This window comes from Podarcis raffonei, chromosome 14 (genome assembly GCF_027172205.1).
Source record: "Podarcis raffonei isolate rPodRaf1 chromosome 14, rPodRaf1.pri, whole genome shotgun sequence".
NCBI classification, from domain to species: domain Eukaryota; kingdom Metazoa; phylum Chordata; class Lepidosauria; order Squamata; family Lacertidae; genus Podarcis; species Podarcis raffonei.
Genome location: NC_070615.1, coordinates 20917167 through 20942209, shown reverse-complemented (window position 1 = coordinate 20942209; position 25043 = coordinate 20917167). Strand labels below are relative to the sequence as shown.

The 25043-nt window shown below is 42.9% G+C and overlaps 1 protein-coding gene across 6 annotated transcripts in view; it reads right to left on the bottom strand.

Annotated features, from left to right (window-relative positions):
• LOC128401613 (protein Lines homolog 1-like) overlaps positions 1-25043 on the bottom strand; it is an 84550-nt gene that overhangs the window by 52015 nt on the left and 7492 nt on the right. For 5 of the 6 annotated variants that reach the window (XM_053364891.1, XM_053364886.1, XM_053364889.1 and 2 more), the window contains 3 exons: positions 24171-24312; positions 23357-23947; positions 18362-18533 (listed from right to left, as the gene is read on the bottom strand). In XM_053364891.1, coding sequence (XP_053220866.1) covers positions 18362-18533; positions 23357-23947; positions 24171-24312 — 905 coding nt within the window. Of the gene's footprint in view, positions 1-14760; positions 15950-18361; positions 18534-23356; positions 23948-24170; positions 24313-25043 lie in introns of those variants that run through there. The other variant, XM_053364892.1, reaches the window with a different exon arrangement.

The following is a 25043-nucleotide window of genomic DNA, read 5'->3' as shown; positions in this document are numbered from 1 at the left end:
CTTGTCCATTGGCTCTTATATCAGCTATTACAACAAAATGTTGGAAATGTGAAAGATCACAGAGAGAAGAGACATGGGATGGCAGACCAGCCCCATCTTCTTCCCATACCCCTCTAGCCTGAGCTGCTCCTTCTCTACCCAGCCACTTAGCCGATCCACCTTGTCCTAACCTCAGCTGCTTGATGGCTATGGGAGAAGCCATGGGGAAAGTTCACCACTGTTTTTCAGCATGTATTGACAAATTGGACAATCTCATTTCCTTTCCTTTTCTCAAGTATCTGCCACATTTCATCATCAGTTTTCCATTTTTTAAAAAATATATATATAAATTTTCATGTCCATTGCTCCTAATATATGCCCTTATTGCAAGCAATTTCCCTGAATATGATGCATGTTAATATGTTATTCTTATAAATAAAAACATTTTTGCATGCACTTTCTGCCAATATGTATATATTTTTTGGAGCTGGAGAAATGTAGTGCTAAATTCAGAGATATGTGATTGTTTTGAAGAAGCACTGCCTTGTAGTTCACGTTTTGGTGCAAGAAGTGTGGATTTCATGTAGGTTCTTATTAAAATGCAAGTTGAAATAATTTCTCTCCCACCCCTCTTTTTCAGGAAGATTATACACCACTATGAACACTGGAGGTATCTTTCTTTCCCACACCCACCACCCATTGCTATCTCAATTTTCCTCACAGATTGCCTGAAGCTACAAATGAGTATCGCCATCACCACATATATTAGTAGTGCAGCCGAGCAGCTGTCCTTCTGTAGCCAAAAAGCCAACACACATGAAAGAGAGATATCAGCAGACGTTGAGGAAGCCTGGAGTCTGTAGATATACAAGTTGTAGAGTTGCAAAACGTTCAGAAAAGAAGAATGAAAGAACGATCAAGGGTGTAGAGCGACTCTCCTATGCAGAAATAGTTGCAGTATTTGGGACTTTCTAGTTTAGATACAAGATGAAGAAGAGGTGATATTTTTAAAAAATATGCATGACATGGAGAACTTGGATAGCGAAGAATTTTTCTCATTCTCTTACGGCACTAGAACTCTCGGGCATCAAATGAAGCTGAATTTGGAAGAGCCAGATTTTTAAAAAAAGTACTTCAGCCATGCATAGTTAAACTGTGGAACTCACTCCCAAAGCTATCTTGGATGGCTTCAAAAGAGATTTAAACAAATTTTGGGAGGAGAAGGCTATCAAGAGCAACTAAAGTAGAACAGTTCCTAGATGAGAATTATCCATGTAACTACTGTATATTGATAAGCAATTCAGCCTTCTGAAGTCCAGCTCCGAGGGCCTTCTGGTGGTTCCCTCAATGCGAGAAGTGAGATTACAGGGAACCAGGCAGAGGGCCTTCTCAGTAGTGGCACCCGCCCTGTGGAATGCCCACATGTCAAGGAAATAAACAACTATCTGACTTTTAGAAGACATCTGAAGGCAGCCCGTTTAGGGAAGTTTTTAATGTTTGATGTTTTATCGCCTTTTTAATATTCTGTTGGAAGCCGCCCAGAGTGGCTGGGGAGGCCCGGCCAGATGGGCGGGGTATAAGTAATAAATTATTATATATTTACAATGGTGCCTCTGGTTACGAACTTAATTCGTTCTGGAGGTCCGTTCTTAACCTGAAACCATTCTTAACCTGAGGTAACACTTTAGCTAATGGGGCCTCCCGCTGCCACCGTGACATCGGTGTGCTATTTCTGTTCTCATCCTGGGGCAAAGTTCTTAACCCGAGGTACTACTTCCGGGTAAGCAGAGTCTGTAACCTGAAGTGTTTGTAACCCGAGGTACCACATCATTATTATTATTATTATTATTATTATTATTATTATTATTATTATTATCTCACGTGCAGGACAGACATGCAGTAAACAAATAAAGCCAAGGATGAATCACAACGTAGTCTGGTTTGCACATAACACTAAGCCAAACCATGGCATTAGACAAATATGTAGGCTCACAAAGAGGAGGCTGTGGTTGCTTTGCTTCTCTTGTCAGTTGTCCTGCTGTTGTAATCCTGCAAGCTAAGCTGTGTTTTGGTTTAGCATGACATCTGACACCTTCCAATATTCATCAGGTGAAAATAGCGACAGTCTATTCTACATCAGGAAGCATCTCCTGAGTTTGATCTGCTGGACACATATATTTCATATATAATAATAATAATAATAAATTTTATTTATATCCCGCCCTCCCCAGCCGAAGCTGGGCTCAGGGCGGCTAACAACAATAAAACAATACAAAAGTGCAACACAAACAACACTCTAAAATCATTCATTATAAAATTAATTAAATTCAAGCCACTGGCCACTATTGGGCCAGAGCTCCGCGAAGATTGCCGAGGGAGGGAGTCAGGCTGTGCCCTGGCCAAAGGCCTGGCGGAACAGCTCTGTCTTGCAGGCCCTGCGGAAAGATGTCAAGTCCCGCAGGGCCCTAGTCTCTTGTGACAGAGTGTTCCACCAGGTCGGAGCCACAGCCGAAAAAGCCCTGGCTCTAGTTGAGGCCAGCCTAACTTCTCTGTGGCCTGGGACCTTCAAGATATTTTTATTTGAAGACCGTAAGTTTCTCTGTGGGGCATACCAGGAGAGGCGGTCCCGTAGGTACGAGGGTCCAAGGCCGTATAGGGCTTTAAAGGTTAAAACCAGCACCTTAAACCTGATCCTGTACTCCACCGGGAGCCAGTGCAGTTGATATAGCACCGGATGAATGTGATCTCGCAGCGAAGACCCCGTAAGGAGTCTCGCTGCAGCATTCTGCACCCGCTGGAGTTTCTGGGTCAGTCTTAAGGGCAGCCCCACGTAGAGCGAGTTACAATAATCCAGTCTGGAGGTGACCGTCGCGTGGATCACAGTGGCTAGGTCAGGGCGAGAGAGGTAAGGAGCCAACTGCTTAGCTTGGCGGAGATGGAAAAATGCCGCCTTTGTTATAGCTGCAATCTGCGCCTCCATGGAAAGGGAGGTGTCGAAGATTACACCCAAACTCTTAACGGACGGTGCTGGCACTAACTGCGCCCCCGCAAGAGATGGGAGTTGCCCCCCCAATCCCATATCGTCCCGTCCCAGCCACAGGACCTCTGTCTTCGAAGGATTTAGCTTCAACCGGCTCCCACGTAACCATCCAGCCACAGCTTCCAGACATCTGGTCAGTGTGTCTGGGGCCGAGTCAGGATGGCCATCCATCAACAGATAGAGTTGGGTGTCATCGGCATACTGATGGCAACCCAGCCCAAAACTCCGGACAAGCTGGGCGAGGGGGCGCATAAAGATGTTGAAAAGCATTGGGGAGAGTATCGCACCCTGAGGTACTCCACACACCAAGGAGTGGCGCGATGACAATTCCCCCCCAAGCGCCACCCTCTGTCCCCGACCAGAGAGAAACGAGCGCAGCCATTGAAGGACTGTGCCCTGGATCCCCACGTCGGCAAGGCGGTGGTCCAGAAGTTCATGATCGACCATGTCGAAAGCTGCTGACAGATCTAGAAGAATCAGCAGCCCCGACCCGCCTCGATCCAGCTGTCTACGAAGATCATCTGTTAGGGCAACCAGAGCTGTCTCGGTCCCATGACCAGCGCGGAAGCCAGACTGGAATGGATCCAGAGCCGATGTTTCATCCAGAAACCCACCAAGCTGTTCAGCAACCGCTCTCTCAATCACCTTACCCAGGAACGGAGGATTCGAAACCGGGCGGTAATTGGATAGATCTAAAGGATCTAATGATGTTTTCTTTAAGAGCGGGCGCACCACTGCCTCCTTCAGTTCCCCTGGGAATGTCCCCGTGCCAAGGGACAAATTGATGATATCCCCCAGGAGGGCCCGCACCTCGTCTGGACACGCTCTAATCAGCCAAGACGGGCACGGGTCGAGAGGACAGGTGGTGGGCTTTCCAGCTCGGAGGAGTCTGTCCACATCGGCTGGGGATATCCGGTCAAAGTGGTCCAATACTGGACCCGAGGACAGTCGAGGGGCCTCCAGTTCCTTTATTGTATCCAAATTGGCAGGGAGGTCATGGCGGAGCAACAAGACCTTCTCCGCAAAAAAGCTCGCAAATGCCTCACAGCCGTGTGTCAAATTGTTATTTAAATTTGGCTGTCCTTCAAGGGACGTTAAAGACCTGATTATACTAAATAATTGCGCCGGGCGAGAGCATATACATCTGTCGCCTTGAGCCAAATGCAACTTCTCTGCCTAAACTACCTCACAGGATTGTGGTAAAGAAAAAATGTGCAAGGGAAGGCATCAACAGATGAATGGAATGAAATAAAATGTTAGCTGTAAGCTGCCTTGAGTCCCTGTCAGGGGAAATGGCAGGTAATGACGATGACAACAACAATGAGAATGATCAGGAACATACCAGAGAGTAAATCCCATTGCACTCAGTGGGACTCAGTTCTGAGAAAAAATGCTTAGGATTGCAGTGTAAGGCTGCAGAGTCTCTACCCAGTTACTAGGGAGTAAGCTCCATTGAATACAGTGGGGCTTACTTCTGAGTAGCCATGGCTCACGGTATAAGGCTGCCCTTACAATAAAGGAATAAACACTCTGTGCCTTTCCTAAAAGAAATGGCTGGCTGCTGATGAATTGCAATTAAAGAATTTTAAGTGGATTGGTTTCTAAATTCTAGGAAGGGCTTTGTATGCCAACTTCACCACTTCTTTCGTTTGGTGCAGGTATTTTATTTTCAGTAATAATAATAATAATAATAATAATAATAATAATAATAATAATAATTTATTATTTATACCCCGCCCATCTGGCTGGGTTTCCCCAGCCACTCTGGGTGGCTTCCAACAGTTTAAACAGGACTCTGTTTTCGCCCCCCCCCCACAGAGAGAGAGAGAGAGAGAGAGAGAGAGAATTCTCCTGTTTCCTAAAAGGACAGGGGGGTGTCTGATCTCCCCACTACTTTTAACTGAAACAAGGAGGGGAGGAAAAAGAAAAACCAGCACAGCTTCTAGATTTAGGTAGGTAGCCGTGTTGGTCTGACGCAGTCGAAATATATTAAAAAATTGTCCAGTAGCACCTTAGAGACTAACCAAGTGCAGCTTCTGTAATTCTGGGACTGTCCTTGGAAAACCAGGACACTTGGAGACCTGGGCGCGAGGTTTAGCTCTCTCCAGGCAAAACATGAACTGCAACCAAGGTTTGTCCTATGATTTGCAGCTTTGTGTATTCAACAGGTTCAGTTTAGGTAAGGTCTTTTCCATTTCCTTGTTGCTTATTTTAAGAAATCTCAACACAAGTTTCTGTACATGGTCAGTGGATTTCTCAAAGGTTTCCACTGGTTTGATGCAAGACAGCATTTTGTAATAAGCGCAACATTTCCTTTTAATTTAAATGGGAGGCAGCCACACAACTCAACTGAACAAATCACCTCCAGCTCTTTCCCACAAGAGATTTGTGACTAAGTGCTCTGTTTGTGGGGCTTGCTAGGGATATTTCCCAACTGGATTAGGGAAGGGAACAGCAAGTTGCTTCATGCTTTAGGTGAGAGGCTACATTTTCCCGTGTAACAAGATCAACAACATTAACACCCACTTGGGATACGGTAGATCTTTTCATGACTATGATGCTCATCTGGCCAAGCAAGCATATGGAATTTACATGAATGGAGGAAATCTCAGCTTTCCATGCATGAAAGATAACACCATATTTTTGGAGACTACAATATCTATATGTCAAATTGTAAACTCAGCCCTGAATGGAGCAATCAAACCAGTACTACTATTGCAGAAGAGGACATTTAATTGGAGTAATTAAGCAATGGTGCAATTAGTCCATTGGAAACAAGGCACAATTTTTCAGGTCCAAGTCCAATTTGCTACCTATGTTTGCACTTCAAAGGAAAAGCAGTGCCCTCCCCCAAAATGTAGGAGACAGTAATAAATAGATTTGCATTTATTTAATTACATAAAACAAAGTAATGTTCAGCAAGTAAGAAAGTTAATTCAGTAGAAATGCTGCTTAAAAGCAAGAAGGCAGTCTGTAACTGTGACCAAAACTGCAATGTAAATACTGTATTGTTTTGAAATAGTTATGAAGTGCGTTGCTGATTCTTAACAGCAAAAGCCACCTTTAATATTTTCCTTTTAATTGACTCTTACATAGACATGCCATTAGGATAGATTAGAATCCATTTTTTTTAAAAAAATAATATTTATTTAAATTGTATTCCTTTCATTTATTTAAATAAATAAATTCATGTCATTTATTTAAATAAATAAATAAATTCATTTCATTTATTTAAATGAGGGTTTTGGTTGGTTTTTAGCAAAAAATGTAGTGCCTTTTAAAAAAAAAGTTTAAAAGGAAATTTAGATCCAATGCAGATTAGATTTACAATTTATACTTTAATCTCTCAACACTGAGTCATAACCATGATCAAAGACCATGCGGTGTAAGCATATGAATATCTTACTCAAATGTATGCCATACTAAGCTCAATGGGATTTACGCCCCAGGTAAGTATGTATGGGATGGTAGCCTTAGGTAAGGCTAACACAATGTTGCTTGTTCTTGGAATCGCATTGCTTCCAGCACATTTACAACGTGTTCTATATCCATCTTATCTGCTTTTCCCAGAGTCCCCATCTCATAAGGTCAATCTCTGCCAGCATCTTGAATTATTCTGAGCAATTCAGTTCCCTCTTTGTGCTGGGCTCGGGGCTGGACTGGGCAGGTGTCCCTCCACCTAGTCCTGCTAGGGCTAGGCTTAACCTACTGCCACCTATGGGATGGGGGCAGGGGGAAAAGCAGGTATTACTCCACTGACACGGTGCTGTCCCTTCCGCCTAGTGAATGTGCAGGCAGGTGAGCTGTCTATATGACCCCTGCTGCTGGCAGCCAATGGAAAGCCCCCAAGCAGGGGTAAGGTGGAGCTAGCTCGGGATCCATTTCGTTCTGAGCCATTGTTGCGCTCAAACCATGTCCAAATGTTGCACCAACTTCAGGCTGGCATGATCTACTTGCCCCCCCCCCCACACCTTCTGTCCTGGCCACCATATGCAGGTCTGTGGCAGTGGACATATTGTACAATTTCTTGCCTGCTTCTCCTTTTACACTTAGGTAAAGGTAAAGGGACCCCTGACCAGGTCCAGTCGTGGCCGACTCTGGGGTTGCGGCGCTCATCTCGCTTTACTGGCCGAGGGAGCCGGCGTACAGCTTTCGGGTCATGTGGCCAGCATGACTAAGTTGCTTCTGGCAAACCAGAGCAGTGCACGGAAATGCCATTTACCTTCCTGCCGGAAGAAGAAGAAGAAGAAGAAGAAGAAGAAGAAGAAGAAGAAGAAGAAGAAGAGTTTGGATTTGATATCCCGCTTTAACACTACCCGAAGGAGTCTCAAAGCGGCTAACATTCTCCTTTCCCTTCCTCCCCCACAACAAACACTCTGTGAGGTGAGTGGGGCTGAGAGACTTCAAAGTGTGACTAGCCCAAGGTCACCCAGCAGCTGCATGTGGAGGAGCAGGGACAAGAACCTGGTTCACCAGATTACGAGTCCACCACTCTTAACCACTACACCACACTGGCAGTTGGCCTACTGCTCTTCCCCAGGCCCATTATTTGAGAAATGTTACTAAGTGCATGTTACTAAGAAATGTTACTAAGAACTTAAGCCAGGAGACAAGGTTTGCCGGATAAATTATTCCACAGGCACTTGGGACCAAAGTTGTACAAAGGGTTAAGTACTTAATTTGTTCCGGAAGTCCATTCTTAACCTGAAACTGTTCTTAACCTGAAGCACCACTTTAGCTAATGGGGCCTCCTGCTGCTGCTGTGCTGCCGGAGCACGATTTCTGTTCTCATCCTGAAGCAAAGTTCTTAACCCGAGGTACTATTTCTGGGTTAGTGGAGTCTGTAACCTGAAGCGTATGTGACCCGAGGTACCACTGTATAAATGACATAAACTATATACTCTAATTATTCTTGTGGGAAGGCTACTCAAGATATTGCAAGCATTGGGATCCCAGAGATGCCACCCCGTATCTCACAACTGGCAGAGCCACAATTCTAGTTGGACAATTGCTGTGGTCTATTGAATTCTACCTCCTTTACTGGGAACCCTGTTGGGCGGCCAATTCTGAGTCCACAAACTTGATGCTAGGTGCCAGAGACAGAAGAAAGCACAGCAGGGGGAACCGGTGGCCCTCCATATGCTGTTGGGACTCCAAGCACAAATCATCCCCAACCAACATGGCCAATTGTTAGGGATGATGGGAGTTGTAGTTCATCAACACCTGCAGGGCCACAGGTTCCCCATTCCTGTAATGTAAATTCTGCTGGTAACCCATCCTCTTGTTCAGCTCAGTTTTGACTTTCAATGGCTTCTAAATGGCATAGGGGTGAAGGACCTATTAGAATGGTCTTCCGCCAGAGGCTAATGGATCTAAATGACTTCCTAGCCATCCTTTATGTCAGGGACAGAAGCTGCCCACGCTAGAATAAGAAACCGATGACTCTGCCCAGTGTGGTGGTGAGTCACCAGAATTGCTTCTTGGCATGTTGTCCTAGTAATGAAGTATTCTCAGACTCTGGGATGGCATTGTGCAACAGGCTGGCCACTGGACTCTCCTGGACAGGAAGGTGACTGTAACTGTCATGGAAATAGTCAAGCGAGCACTGGCAGTTAGGGAACCCTGTGGCCTTGCTGATTCCCTTGGAGATATATATATATATATATATATATATATCACACACACACACACACATACATATACACATGCACACAATTTCAACATAGCAAATTATCAAAACAAATCATCTTCATTATTCCCCCCCCATTTTTTCCCTCCCTACCTTCCCTTCGACTTTCCTCAGCTCCTCTCTCTGATTTCTCATTCAATGTGAACTATATACATCCTTATATTATCTATCTTCTATGTTATCCCTCAATAAATTTGTGTATGTTTATTCAAAACCTGCCAAGGAGTCCAATTCATTTTGTTGTCTTTTTTAAAAAATTGTGAAGGGTTCCCATTCTTCTTTGAAGTCACAGTTGTCCTTGTCTCGTAATTTGCATGTCAATTCTGCCAGTTCTGCATAGTTCATCAATTTCTCTTGCCACTGTTCTTTTGTAGGGGTTTCCTCATTCTTCCATCCTTGTGCAATCAAGACTCTTGCCGCTGTTGTAGCATACATAAAGAAGTTCTTTCTCTTCCTTGGCAGCTTTCAGCATCCTCCTGGGAAGCCTCACAGTGCTGACACGGGGTGGGAGAGACACCATGTTGAAGTGACTCTGGTCATTCATCAACATTATTCTGGAGAAAGGGTGGGGAACTGTTTTCAACAATGCCACTCCAACCCACTGGGCTAGATAACAATGGGAGGCAATGCCAGAGGCAAAAAAGAAAAAGAAAAAGGTGAGTGGAGCTATTGACCTTTGTACAGTAGGGTACATTTCACCCTTGCAATCCTCACCTGCTTATTCCATCTTGGCAAGCAAGAGATATTATTACAATACATATAGATATATTCAAGACCACCTTCCAGCCAGGAAGAACTACAGGAGGACATGCAGCAGGGCCAAAAAAGGTGTAGCCTGGGAAGAGTCCTGAGGGCCACACCTTGCTGTCTAGATCCAGCTCCCTGAAACTCGATGACTGCTGGAGCTAGATGTCACTAGATTCAACCAAGCAACAGACAATCCCAGCTCAGCCCTTTGCAAGTCTAGGGCTATCTACATAAAGAGTGCATTAAGTAAGATTCTTTCCAGGAAGGAACATACAGGCTATGCTTTTCTCAAGCGACATTCTCCAGGGCAATCCTGTTTGCTAGCACAGCAAAAACAGACAACAAATTGCTTTGGTAATGTAATATATTTGGGTATCGAATTAAATATCTAACATTGTATGAATCTGCCTCCCACACTGTTTTATCTTAGATCTGTCTTCCTTGTCAATGCTTGGGCTTGGGGGGATGGTACAATGTTCTCAGACATTTTCCAGAGGTCAACGCAGCTTAGCCTCCCGCTATATAAAATGCAAGGTTACCCAGACCATGATGGAGGTGTGTGCAAAAAAATTCCACTAAATCAGTGATAGAAGTACAGAAAGGATTATACCATCTAATCTCAATGCTGTCACAAGAGCTGAGCCACTTGACACTGTTTGACTATGGTCACCTGCGTAGCTAGTCTGGGGTGTTGGGCAGGAAGCCCAACATTCTGAATCAACCAACACCCCAGGTCTTCTTGAAAAAGCCTACTCCAGTCCATAGTTGCGGCACAGCCACCAGCTTCTACTAGACTTCTACTAGAAGTGTATGAACTACTGCAGGGGTAGCCTATGTGGCGTTCTTCAGGTGTCCCTGGACTACAGTTCTCATCTTAGGTTGCTGGGGAGCAGGGAGTTGGCCATCAAAGTTCCTCCCAGCCCAAGTGAACCTACCTTGCTCAGCCCCATGCTCGGAGGAAGGCTCTAGGAACTGGCGCCATGACTACAACCCCACCTTAATAATAATAATAATAATAATAATAATAATAATAATAATAATAAACAACTTATTTATACCCCGCCCTCCCTGGCCAAAGTCGGGCTCAGGGTGGCTAACGTCAGATATATAACATTGGTATAAAATTGAACAATAAATTAAAATACAGGTCAAAATCAAATTAAAGTCTAGTTAGATGGCTTTCTGCAGGGTTAGGGTTGGAAACAGTACGTAACATGGGAAGTTAACCAGATTGAATAAGCTCGCAGAAGTACTTGAAGGCAGCTTGCAAAGGGGCTGGACAGCTGCGGTGGAAGAGAGACAAGCAGAAGAGGGCTTTCTCTTCACAAACCCTTCCATTCTCATGGGTGATCTGACTTTCCACCCTCTTATCTAATGTCTTCTACTCTACTGTCCCTTTGCTGCCCTTCAGCAATGAGGTTTTGGTGTTGCATTTAGTTTAAAAATGTATAAACCATCCTCAATCCGAAACTGGATTTCAGGGCTAAAAACGAATAACTTTAAAATTACAAAAACTTTGTAATATGGGCTAACATTACAATTAAGAGGGATTTCACAATGCTTTCTTTTTAAGTGTTCTGTTCTACTTTATACTTATGTTTACATTTCCAGATTTGTTTTTTTCACAATCCTGGTCTCAACCATCCTCATAAACATGATGAGAGATGGAGGATTCCCTTTTCACAGAAAGGGAGATAAACGTTGAGAGAGCATAGTCCATAGGCTCAGCTGGGATTCCACCTTTAAATCTAATATTCCCTGTACTGCATCACATTGTTCTAATTATTTGTAATACGCTTAAGAGCAAGCTCTAGTGCCTTCTTAAAACAGCAGCAATTCTCAGCTATTACAATGGAAAAATCCTATCACCATGCTTAAAACTGGAAATTGCATTCAGTATCAATTTCACCTGAAAAACGAGATATTCATGTGCGGTAGCTTCCCATACACTCCCTGCTTACATCACTGACATGCAAAAAGATTTCCCAATTTGTACCTAAGCAAAGCATGGCGCTTAAGTCTCCACAACGTGCCAATGCAAAGTTGCTGAAGATAATCACAAAGATTAAGAAATGTTACCTCCTGCTACTTTCCCACTAGGCATATCACATTGTGCAGTGACAAAATGCTTTCAAATGAGAAATAATGACACAATTTATTATGTAGATAACTCCTTGCCCTCCTTACATCTTCTTTCCAGGAAGAAACATTTCTGGTATGGGAAATACATTCTTTCCAAACCACAATATTTTGCAGTTTGAGAAGTGTAATTTTCTCTTTGAAGCAGGTCGCTTCAAACTTTCCATTTCTCTCTCTTATTTCTCAACTGGCATAATTTATTATTACTATTATTTGTTCGCAGAATATGTACCTTCTCCTCCAACAAAAATGCTCCCAGGCTGGCTTACGTACAGTCAGTTAGAACAAGGCAATCCATGCCTACAGGCTTACAACCTAAGGGGAAAGGGTCAGGGAGGGGAGAAGTGGGGAAGAGATAATCAAATTCAAGCCAGTTCTTAAACAGTTGTTCTCAAAGACCAGCTGGCCCAGTTCAGGGGTAGGAGGTGCTCAAGAGACCTGGTCTGTTACAGCAGAGCTGATGGAGTAAGTTCTGCTTCCTATATCTCCCACTGGGACAATCTAATACAGGGGTCAGCAGCCCGCGGCTCCGGAGCCACATGTGGCTCTTTTACACCTTTGCCGCGGCTCTGGGGCACATACTAGCGAGGGGAGGAGGCGCATTGTGCGCCCCGACACTCCCCACTGTGGCGGGCGCTGTACTGGCTGTGACGTCGCATGGGGGCGGTGCGTGCGTTAGTTAGTACACCTTCCTGCCCTCTGTCAGATTGCGGCTCCGGAGATATATTTGTTTTAAATGTCGCAATGGTTTTGCGGCTCCCAGTTTTTTTTTGTTTTTTTTCCTTCGGAAACAGGTCCAAGTGGCTCTTTTTGTCTTAAAGGTTGCAGACCCCTGATCTAATACAACACTGCTCCCAGGTGACAGTTGAGAAAATGAGTTCTGCTTCCCAACTACATTCAGAGTCCATCCCATCGCATTTAGGTCTTGCAGCCTACTGCACCCCTAGTGCCGCTCCCCTCCCAGTAATTCTCCTTGCCTCTTACCTGTTTCTCTTCCTTCCTTGCTCCAAGTAAACCTGTTGGTCCAGGCTTTTCCTGTGAAATCTTTGCAGAGATTTACCTCTGTATATACTAACTTGCCCAATGTTTTGTAAGAAACTCAGTAAGTTTCAAACCTGCAATTGAAGCCTGTGTTTTATTGGCATTTCCCCCTGAAATTGGTGTGTAACGGACATGTTCCTATGGACTGCACAACTCTGGGCATTTTGCATGCATGTATAACATTTGAACGAGGACCTATGTCAACATCATGACGGATGGACAACATTTGACTTCGAGAATCACAATTTTTGCAGGCCTGATACATATCTAGTGAGTTGTTCTTATATATCAGATGCAGCAGGTAAACAAAGAACAACACCTGCAGACCTGTGGTTACCCACCAAGCAGAGCACAGTCCCCAGAGAAGTGCTGTGATGTTTCAGGTGCTTGGTACACTCAGTGTTTTTCCTGCCTGCATGGTGAAAAAGAGAAGACTCGTTGATTCCCTGCTAAGCCATCATATATGGTAAGTGGACTGTGTTCAGTTTGAAGTGGGGTAACAAGTTATAAAAGACTATTAGAGGCAGAATACGGGAAGCTTATAATTTGGACAAAAAAAAAACGGCTTCCAGGTGGAGAAATCAAAATTGGAAACAGAATTGTTAGAACCAAAAACAAAGATACTTTCGAGAATGTATAACTTGCTGTTGAAATGGAATACTCAAGATGAAACGGTTAAATCTGCTATGATTAAATGGGCACAGGATGTTGGACATAATATTATGTTTGCTGACTGGGAACAGTTGTGGACCACTGGTATGAAATTTACGGCATGTAATGCCTTAAGAGAGAATATTATGAAAATGATATATAGGTGGTACATGACTCCAGTCAAGCTAGCAAAAATCTACCATTTGCCCGATAATAAATGTTGGAAATGTAAAGAAAATGAAGGTACATTCTTTCACCTTTGGTGGACGTGCCCAAGGATAAAGGCTTTCTGGGAGACGATATATAATGAAATGAAAAAGGTATTTAAATATACCTTCTTGAAGAAACCAGAGGCCTTTCTCCTGGGCATAGTCGGCCAATTGGTGCCAAAGAAGGATAGAACTTTCTTTATGTATGCTACAACAGCAGCAAGAATACTCATCGCAAGGTATTGGAAGACACAAGATTTACCCACTCTGGAAGAATGGCAGATGAAAGTGATGGACTATATGGAGTTGGCGGAAATGACTGGCAGAATCCGAGACCAGGGAGAAGAGTCGGTGGAAGAAGATTGGAAGAAATTTAAAGACTACTTACAGAAACATTGTAAAATTAATGAATGTTAAAATGATGTTGGAATGGACCTAAGTGGACTTAGTAATAAGATCAGTAAGAGTATGTAAAAATGATAGGACAATTGGTTAAGGTATAAAGATGTAAATTCGATGAAAATCAAGCTAAATGTTATAATGAAAAAGGGGTAAGGATATGCTGAACTAATGTCATGACTGGGAATACAAAAAAGGGAGGCGTGAGGAGGTCAAAGAAACAAGCTAATGAGAATTTTGGAAAAATGAGAAAATCGAGTTAGTTTTTAATTTTTTTCTTTTGTGTTGTTATGTGTTTGAGTGTTCTTTTTGATGTATTTTTTGTAGTTTTCTGTTTTTGTATGTTTTCTTTTTTGTTATAACTATTTTTTGTTCTGTTTGTTAAAACTTTAATAAATATCTTAAAAAAAAAAAATTAGAGGCAGAATACTCCCAGGATCCAGATTTTCTGCAGCAGCCACAAGTAAGTGTACTTTTATCTCCTTTGCCCATGCCTTTCATTTCACAACCTTTTTAAAAGACTGAAACTCTTGAGTTGCATCAAATACTGAGCAACAGGCATTCCCTGTGCACCTCCAAAATTTGTTCAGGCTGGTCCCTCAACCTTTTGGAGCAGATTTTGAGGGTGCAGCAAGGGGGAGGTGAAGGAGAAGTTCCAATGTGCAGGAGGAAGTCTGTTGCATAAGCAGAACAGCAGTACTGGATAAAACTATTAACTTTGATTCTGTTTAATTGTTTTAGACACTGTACATGCCTGTCCAGAGATGGAGCACACAGCTGCCCTAATATCTCTTAAAAGTGATAGCTATTCCTGTTGAAAAATGTTATGCCTTTCCATTGGGATGGAATATCAAGGAGACCAAAAATAAAATTCAGGGTTTTATTTTATTATTATTATTTTCTTTTTAAAAAGTCACCCCCAGTATCTGAATTATACATACCCACAGGCAAGACCATATCCTCCAGTCAAACACTTCCACACTTAAACACATCAAAGGATTAGTCATTATAAAGAGTCCGTGTTTCTCATCCAGTTGGACCAGCTTTTAATGACCCATAGACAAATCCCAAAGAACGTGCCTCTGACCATAGGTTCTGGTAAACTTTAAGCTTCTGGAAAAACTCATTTGAAAACTATTAAGTGGGAGAAGGCGGGGGATGGGCACTGCAGATCCTTAGACTTTGAACTTCTTTGAAGCAGATCTGTGCTCGCTACTAATAGTGTCAACAGAAGTCAAGAGCTTCAGGAGTGCACTTGGATTGTATGGAAAGAGGTTCCTTCCGTGTAGTCTAGAAACCGACTCTTGCACTTGTTGGAAACACTTCACTGACTTCTGAAGCACCCCTTCTTCTGATCCAAGTTTATTTAGCAAAATTGTGGAGTGAAAAGGTGAGGAAGTATCCTGAGACAACACACATCGTTCTGTCTGGCCATCAACATCCATAAGGCCAGTGACTTCTGCACAAGTTCGATCTAAAGGTGTCTGCCTCATGTCTGCCAAACTCTCCTCTCCTATCCATTCCACCTCCGAATCTTCTGAGCTTTCATAATCCACCAGCCTTTGAAGGGCTCCCACCAAAGTCGTATTATCAGACTCTTGCAAAAGGTTAGACCTGATAGGTTTTACAGCTTGACTGTCAGTATGCCACAGTGCAGAAAAATTTGGGAAAGAGGTTGAAAGGATCTCAGTACCGGATGGGGGATCATACGAAGCATCCTGCAAATTTGTGTCTAGCCGGTAGGCACTTTTTTCTCGGCAGGGCAAGTTCACCATAGAAAAGCTGAGCTCTCCATTAGAGGTGGTCTTGAAGTATTTAGAAATCTTAACAAAATGGTCCCAGTCTTGTACAAGAAGCTTTAAGTATCTTACAAAATATTCTAAGAAGCAGGTTTCAGATGAAATCAAGAAATCAAGTAGAACTGTGGCATCAAATGAAATACTTTTCAGCAGAAATAAGAAGATACAATGGGGATTGCAGCCATTCCGATGTGTAAAAGCAGCCCAGGTTCCATCACCAGAATGATACAAGGAAAGACCAGCTTTGTGCCAGAACCTAGAAAGTTAACAGTTGTAGAGTAAGCAATTCATTGCTTTTGAATCAGTGAACATTTTAGCAAAGTTCTGTCATTTACCATAGCCTGGTCCAAACATAATGAGATTGGTCTAATAAGCCATAGTGCAGTGTAATGCCTGGTGCCCATGCACATCATCCTCCCTCAACATTTCCAGGGCTTGTCAAACCATAGTTTCCAATTATATCTAAACCAGGAAACTGTGGCTTAATCTCCTACTACAAAGCAGCCTATGGAACCAATATATACTGCGAGAAGTGAGGTTACAGGGAATCAGGCAGAGGGCTTTCTCGATAGTGGCACCCGCCCTGTGGAACACCCTCCCATCAGATGTCAAGGAAATAAACTCTAGCTGACTTTTAGAAGACATCTGAAGGCAGCCCTGTTTAGGGAAGCTTTTAATGTTTGAAGTTTTATTCTGTTTTTAGTGTTCTGTTGGGAGCCGCCCAGAGTGGCTGGGGAAACCCAGCCAGATGGGCAGGGTATGAATAATAAAATTTTATGATGATGATGATGATGATGATGATGATGATGCATCCTGGCTCATGGTCAGTGATCTGGACTCATGAGGACAGTGCATTACTCCATGTTGTGAGCTTCCCAAGGATATCAGACTGTGTGCTGTTCGAGTAAAAATGCTTGCCTAGGTGAATCCTTTACCTTATCCAGCAAAGCAATTCTTACGGTTTAAAATAAACAAAAAAATGCTGAACTTATTAGGATGATTTACTACGATGAATACTAAGCAAATCAGTATGGAAAAACAACATGCATAGTAGACATGAATGTGATGAAATACCTAGAGAAGGTTTTCCAACTTGAAACAGATTATATCTTTTTTTTACCTGATCAAAAGGCTTATATTAATCAATGCTACAGTCTGCATTTATTCATTATACTTGCAGCCCAGCTTTCAAAACAAAGGTTCCTGTTTACTAACAGACTACATGATTATTTCATTAGAATACAGCACATCAAAATATAAAACCAAATATCCAATATATAATGCAACAATTGCAATTCTGCAGCAGAGACACCTGTTGCTGTTTCTTAAAAAAAAAAAACCTCAGCCACCCCCACAAGCCCAAAGGACACGATACTCCTTGATTTGGTGTTAAATTTCTATACTGTTTGGGTAGTTCTGCACCTCTAATTTCCAAGCTTCTGGGTTCTTTGTTTTTTTACAAATGTTATCTTAAACATATTTTTTTTTAACTCATTATATATCATTTCCCCTAAGCTTTAGCCTTACTACAAACCACCATATATGATAAAAAACCCCTTCTTTCTCTTTGCATTTCCAACACTTAAATCGATTTTGATTTATACCTTTTCTCCAATCTATTAGGTATTAGATACTATCTATATAACATTTCCATATAATTTTCTCTTAAAGCATAACATATTGTAAATTTTATGCCCGTATTCCACAATTGTTCCCATGCTTCCATATCTGTATTATAACAAAAATCTATTGCCCAATGTATCATTGATGATTTTACTTGTTCATCCTTTGTCTCCCATTCCAATATCTTAAACATTTTAGACGGCACTTTAACATTACGTTCCAACAGGTGTCTTTCCAATTGTGATAATTGTTCTCCAAATCGTTTCACATCTTTCTTAAATACTTCATTCAAATGATATTGTATCCATGTTGTTAACATTCCCGATAAATCCTTAAATTCATTTAATTTAAATTCTCCTCCATCCATCCTCTCTTAATAACTTTCTATAAGTTGCCCACCTTCCGTCATAATCTTTTTATTTACTCCTATGGCTTCCAATGGTGAAAGCCAAAGTGATGTTTTTTCCTCCAATAGATTTTTATATTTATCCCATATATACAAATTTCTCCTAATTATATGGTTTGTAAATCCTTTATGTAATTCCACCTTTTCATACCACAAATAAGTGTGCCAACCAAAAACATCATGACCTTCTAAATCTAAAATATGCAGATTTTTCCAATGTCAACCATTCCTTCAACCAGCATAGACAAGATGTTTCATAATATAATCTCATATATGGCAGGGGGAAACCTTCTCTCTCTTTCACATTTATCAATATTTTATCTTTTCAGTTTTTCCCCTTGCCATATATATTTAGAAATACCTTTTTGCCATACATTGAAACATTCCATCTTGCCAACCACCAGGATTGATTGAAACAAAAATAACTTGCTTGGTAATACATTCATTTTTACATGGCGTCCTTTTTAAACCCATTTCTACCTCTTACTCCTACTCCCTGAAGTTAGCTTCAGGCTGAATTGTTACCTGAAATATAGATGAAATCATTTTCTTATTTGTGATGCCCAATGGTTTTTTTAAAAAAATAAATGAATAAATAAAAGGTTTATCACTTCAGAAAAGTGAAAAATGGACACTAACCTTTCAAACTTTAAATGAACTGTTAATAAAGTTTTCGCAGCTTCCAACATGTCGTCGTCTTGTTCTATGAACAGCGTAGAGAGCCATGCGCAAGGATGTTCAGATGCGTGAGATGACCACACATGGCTCTTTAAGAATGCCAGCAGTGGGTGCATAATACTCTCCAGATGAACTAAAAGCAAGGAGAAGGAGAAGGAGAAGAAAGGATCCTTGTGAGCCAAGCTCCCTTTAATCAAACCAAACATTCACTTTTGAGTGTTCCCAAGTGTGCCTTTTGCACATGCTCTAGATTGGCTACTTATCACTAACTGCTCTACTAAAAGGTTTCAGGAGGAATGCAGAGGGAAAGTTTCAAGAAATAGTGTGAATTTGCATATTACCTCCAAATACCTTGTGATGGTAGGCAACTGGCAGCCTGTGGAACAACTCTGGAGTAACATTAATTTAAGTTCATTCCACATTATCCTAAGCCTGGCTAGATGATAAAACAGCCTTTTGAACCCAGGCAATCTTGCCAAACTTGGCTGGCAAAAGGAGTCAAAATTGCCAGAAATGCATCCATGCACCACCATAGTTTGTGCTCTCTCTGTGCCTCCCACTCCAGTGACAATATGGGCCTTTTAGGCTCAGTGGAGGTATAAGCAGGCAAGTAACAAATAAATTGTAAGTGGAAGAAAGGGGTTAATTTGTGCAACGGTAGCATCCCCTTTTGCACTATTTGCCTTTCATTAGAGATATTTACCACTATTCCAGAGGTAGCTGTTGAGCATTTACAACCAGATGGACTAAAAGGTAAGGTAAAGGTAAAGGGACCCCTGACCATTAGGTCCAGTCGTGACTGACTCTGGGGTTGCGGCGCTCATCTCGCTTTACTGGCCAAGGAAGCCAGCGTACAGCTTCCAGGTCATGTGGCCAGCATAACTAAGCCACTTCTGGCAAACCAGAGCAGCGCACAGAAACACTGTTTACCTTCCCACTGGAGCGGTACCTATTTATCTACTTGCACTTTGATGTGCTTTTGAACTGCTAGGTTGGCAGGAGCAGGGACAGAGCAACGGGAGCTCACCCCGTCGTGGGGATTCGAACCGCCGACCTTCTGATCAGCAAGCCCTGGGATCTGTGGTTTAACCCACAGCACCACCCTTGTCCCTGGACTAAAAGGTAGCTTGAGACAAATCAGGACTGAGCCCCAAAAGGGTTAATATTTATCTCACAGCCCTATAAACAAGTATCTAGCCCTATAAACAAGTATCTAGCCATTGAATGCAACACATCCATAAAACAGCATAAAAGGCTTCACATTTGGGATGGTGATAGACCGGAATGGGTGGACTGAGCTACACTTTAGAAAAGGCCTGGCAAAACTGAAGGGTCTTGTGCAGATATTTGAAACCAAGTACGTTTGGTGCTTGGTTAATACTAACAAGCAGGTGAGGAGTTCCACAACCTAGGCTAGTTTCTAGCTTCTAGGAAAGTGAAACTTGATGCTTTGTTCAGAAAGGTAAAAAAAGGACCTGACACAGCAGATTGTCTGCCACAGACAACAAACAGGAACCCTGAGGCCTAGGTCTTCTGAAATGTGCAAAACTGGTTCTATACATACATATCATTAGCTTCTCCTTTAAAGAATTAATTGATTCCAATTTCTTAATCAAGACATCTATGGGTGGAACTTTCTAATTAGAGAGAAGAGACATGCCAAATTATACTGCATGGAAAATTTGAATTCTTGTACTTGTCTTTCAACATCAGCTCATACTCCCACCCCCATTTGGAACTACTTGGCCACATATACCCCCAAAGCCATGATGGAAGTAATCTCAAAATCTGAAAAGCCATTTTAGTTGGCTAGCAGAGTAACAAAGAACGGGTGCTGATACACACACAAAAGCAATTCACCATTCTAGGATTTCTATGCATTTTCAAGACAAAGTTCTTTTCATAATCTCACTACTTGATATACAAAACCTTTAACAACTTGTTAAAAACCACCTTTAGCATCTTCTTTTTAACTTCCTATTACAGTAATACGCAAATCAGAATTTAAAAACAACAACCTTGGGGGGGGGTGGGAAGAGTGGCCTTTGCTTAAAGGGTAAAAGTAAAGGGGACCCCTGACCATTAGGTCCAGTCGTGACCGACTCTGGGGTTGCGGTGCTCATCTCGCTCTATAGGCCGAGGAGCCAGCGTTTGTCCGCAGACAGCTTTCGGGTCATGTGGCCAGCATGACTAAGCCGCTTCTGGCGAACCACAGCAGCACACGGAAATGTCGTTTACCTTCCTGCCGGAGCGGTACCTATTTATCTACTTGCACTTTGATGTGCTTTCGAACTGCTAGGTGGGCAGGAGCAGGGACCGAGCAACGGGAGCTCACTCCATCACGGGGATTCGAACCGCCGACCTTCTGATCGGCAAGTCCTAGGCTCTGTGGTTTAACCCACAGCGCCACCCGCGTCCCTTGGCCTTTGCTTAGTCCTCACCAATTAAAGTGGTCCTTATTTACATAACTAAAGCTTTAGCTGCTTTGCTGTTGGTATCCATCTGTCTCGAGAGACAATGGAGGGTGCCTCTGGGGTGTAGTCAAACCACCGAGTTAGCAGCACCAAAGTGACTCCCCCCCCGGCGTGGAAGCCTGGGCAGCGTGTATGAAGGTCCTGGGCTGCCCAGACAACAAGACCCCTCTCTTGACCTCACTGATGTGGTCCAAAGGAAAGCAAAGCAGTACATTTGGCACTAGCTTGGCTGTAGGAGTTGCCTGAAGAAGACATGCAAGGCACCATCCAACCGTCTTAATCTACTAATTAAAGCTTGCAGCTTAAACAAAGTGCTGGGAGAACACGTATCCAAGCAATTATCTGGTGCCTTGATAGGCCTTCAGGCAATGTCTTGTCTTATGGGAATCATTAAACTTTTTAGATCCATCTTGGTTTTCTGAGCAAGTGCTGTGGGCTCCACTCCTTCTGGTTATCCTTTAACCCGTACACAGTCAGGAAGAAATGTAAATGCGGGTGCCAATATGAACTTTTCCTATGGTTTATTACTGTAGATAATGGCAGCAGTACAGTCGGCATAACTTGATATAAAAACAGACCCCCATTGCTAACCCCATCCTGGTGCTACTTCTTATCCGAAACGCATCCTGGAATGCATTGGTAAACTCCTTGTCTTTTAATATAAGGATCAGCATAGTAATCATGCTACTACCAAACATAATTAACACCCCCTGTGGGGGCCCTGCACAGACATCAGAATCTAAACTTAGAATTCAACAAACAGAAATTTCTCACTAGGATTACAGTGGTACCTTGGGTTAAGTACTTAATTTGTTCCAGAGGTCCGTTCTTAACCTGAAACTGTTCTTAACCTGAGGTACCACTTTAGCTAATGGGGCCTCCTGCTGCCGCCGCGTCGCCGGAGCACGATTTCTGTTCTCATCCTGAAGCAAAGTTCTTAACCCGAGGTACTATTTCTGGGTTAGTGGAGTCTGTAACCTGAAGCGTATGTAACCTGAAGCGTATATAACCTGAGGTACCACTGTATGTCCTTTCAATTACCAACTGACCAAAGAAATCAAAATGGGGGGAAAATAGGAACTTGTAGGAAATAAACAATGAAACGAAAGAATAAAATGTATTGACAATTGCTCATTCAAAAGCCCCCCCCCAATAAGTGTTAGGTAAAGGTAAAGGGACCCCTGACCATTAGGTCCAGTCGTTGCTGACTCTGGGGTTGCGGCGCTCATCTCGCTTTATTGGCCAAGGGAGCCGGCGTACAGCTTCCGGGTCATGTGACCAGCATGACTAAGCCGCTTCTGGCAAACCAGAGCAGTGCATAGAAAAGCCGTTTACCTTCCCGCTGGAGCGGTACCTATTAATCTACCTGCACTTTGACGTGCTTTTGAACTGCTAGGTTGGCAGGAGCAGGGACCGAGCATCGGGAGCTCACCCCGTTGCAAGGATTCGAACCGCCGACCTTCTGATCGGCAAGTCCTAGGCTCTGTAGTTTAACCCACAGCGCCACCTGCGTCCCCCTATAAGAGTACATTGGCTCAAAATAGGACATATACCCGATTTTTAATGGCTGGCTAGTTCACAAACTCCAACATGGACCCCCTTTTCTCTATATTCAGAAGAACCAGAATGGTGCTATGCTTCACTTCAGGGCATTTATACCCTTCTTCTTTCTCACTTTACTTTTAGCATGGGTCTGTGGCAAATGTCATGCTCACTCTCCCTTTAAGCTTTTTGATAAGTATTCTTCTTCCTCTTTAGATCAAGGTGTGTATGTACAGGTACGATTTCCTGCCCACTTATATTGCAACTCTGCTGTCTGAAAGCACCCCCCATATGTGCTGTCACTTTCATTTCAAGTAATAAATCAATCTCTCCTTGTTCTTCTTCCATATGTACTTCTGGTTGGCATAAGGTTAAGAGGAAGCACATACTTTTCAACAGAGGAGTTGGGGAGGAGGCTCAGAAGCACTTTGTGTCCTTGGGTGTAATGTTGCCAAACCCTAGTCTAAATGGTTACTTCCAGCAGATCTCGCAACTCACAAATAGAAGGGAGAGATGGAAGTGTTTCAATTGCAGGGTAGAAGGGATTCTTTTGTTCAAGACTACAACACTGCCAGGCCTTATGTGGCGTGCTGCCAAAACTGTGAGCCTGCACCAATTATAGAAGTAAAATTGGCAATATGAAGTAGAATGGCCATTCCTGTGAACTGTTAATCTAGAGAAGAGGAACATGGAGAAAATGGTAACCGTCTGATGTGGGAATCACAAAATTTTTGTAGAGTTGGGACCCCACCCCCGGGTCATCTTGTTCAAAGCAGGAATCACAGCTAAAGAATTTCTAACAGATCGCCATCCAACCTCTATTTAAAAGCCTCTTCTGAAGTCAGGGAAACTGGCCTATCACCCTTCACTCCTTTCTAAAGGTACCCCTCTCCCACAAAACTAATGGCTGGAAAGGGTTTAAGCCACTTTGAAAACTTACCTCGGGCTTCAGCTTCAGATGCAGAATCTGTTATCTTAACCTCTAAAGCTTTAAGCAAAACCAAGCTTAGGGCTCTTAGGGTCACTTGAACAGGACTGCAACAGATACCCACTTCTGGCTTCACCTGACTGCCTCCATAGTGGCTCGCCTTTTCACTAAGGGTAAAACGATTCAGCCACCCAGTAGCTACAAACTGCAGAATGACACCAGCAAACGCTAATCTGTCCTTCTCAAAATGCAGGTCGGGGTGGGAGAAAGAAGGCACCTTTCCCTTGATTAGGTCTTCGCCAGCCTTGTGAAGAATGCATTTCTTAAGCAGCACGATAGCTTTCTTCTTGATTAAATCATGAACGGGTGAAGTGACAAGACCCAACACGCATGAAACGTTCAAAAGCAACATCCTTTGACAGACAAGGTTCAGTGGTGTCTGAGTTCTGGAGGCCACAAGTAGTTCAAGGAGGTCCAGAAAGCTGCTCAAGTCATTTGTAGCTTTTGCAGATACTTGGGCAATCTCAGAATAAGAAGATGGGATGCGGTTGTAAAAGTCTTCAAGCACTTTGTCAAGAGAAGTAAGAATCTTCTGTAGCCCACCTATAATGACAGCATCAAGCAGTGTTTCAGGACCATCTCTAAGACAGTTTAGCTCATCTACTAAATTAAAGCAGCTTTGTAAAATCTTAAACTTCTAAATATTGATTTTTGCTCTAGACAGAAAAGCTCACAGTAAATATTTTCAGGCACACAAACTATTCTAGTATATGCTGCCTTCTTCCCCTACAGGTTATTTACAAAGTAAACCTGGTTCAAACAATACCTCCTTTGCACAATCCTTCATCTTTTAAAATTTCTCTGATCACATTTGTAAGAGTCCACAGGCATTCTGCTACATGACTGCTCTTGGGAAACCCAGACAAAGCCTCTGAACAAAAAGCAAACCAGGCGCTGTTCAGGGAACCCTGAAAAAAGAGAGAGAGAAAAAACAATTATCTATATTAGGGTTCAAGCAACTGGTAGACCTGAAGAGGTGTAATCTGACCTCTTCTCCTACACCTGAGCATTTGGGAGCATGTGAATAGACTTGAGACTCCCAATATCCACAACTTGAATTCAGAACACAAAGACCAATGGTGGCTTCCACAATGGATAGTACGTAAAAACAGGTAAAGGACCCCTGGATGGTTAAGTCTAGTCAAAGGCGACTGTGGGTTTGTGGTGCTCATGTCGCTTTCAGGCTGGGGGAGCCAGCATTTGTCCATGGACAGCTTTCCAGGTCACATGGCCATCATGACTGAACCACTTCTGGCGCAATGGAACTGTGATGGAAACATCCCAGCTCCTGCCAACCTAGCTGTTCTAAAGCATGCCAGTGCAAGTAGATAAATAGGTACCGCTGCCATGGGAAGGTAACGGCTAGGCCATTCTGTAATGGGCTTGACGTTTTCACAGCAAAGAACACTGCATTCTCTGGGTCAAATTATGAAATACGAAGGCAATACCGAAGTGAATGGGAATCGCTCGGTCCTTTGGCAAGAGCTCAGCTATATCATTAGAAATATTCCAACTCACTGCAGCTCTGTTTACTGTATCTATATGACAATCAGCTGAAAGGTTTTAGCTTTCAGAAACTTTTGGCATGGATGCTGGTAGCTACTAAAACTTTCACTGCTGCCAAATGGAAAGACAACCT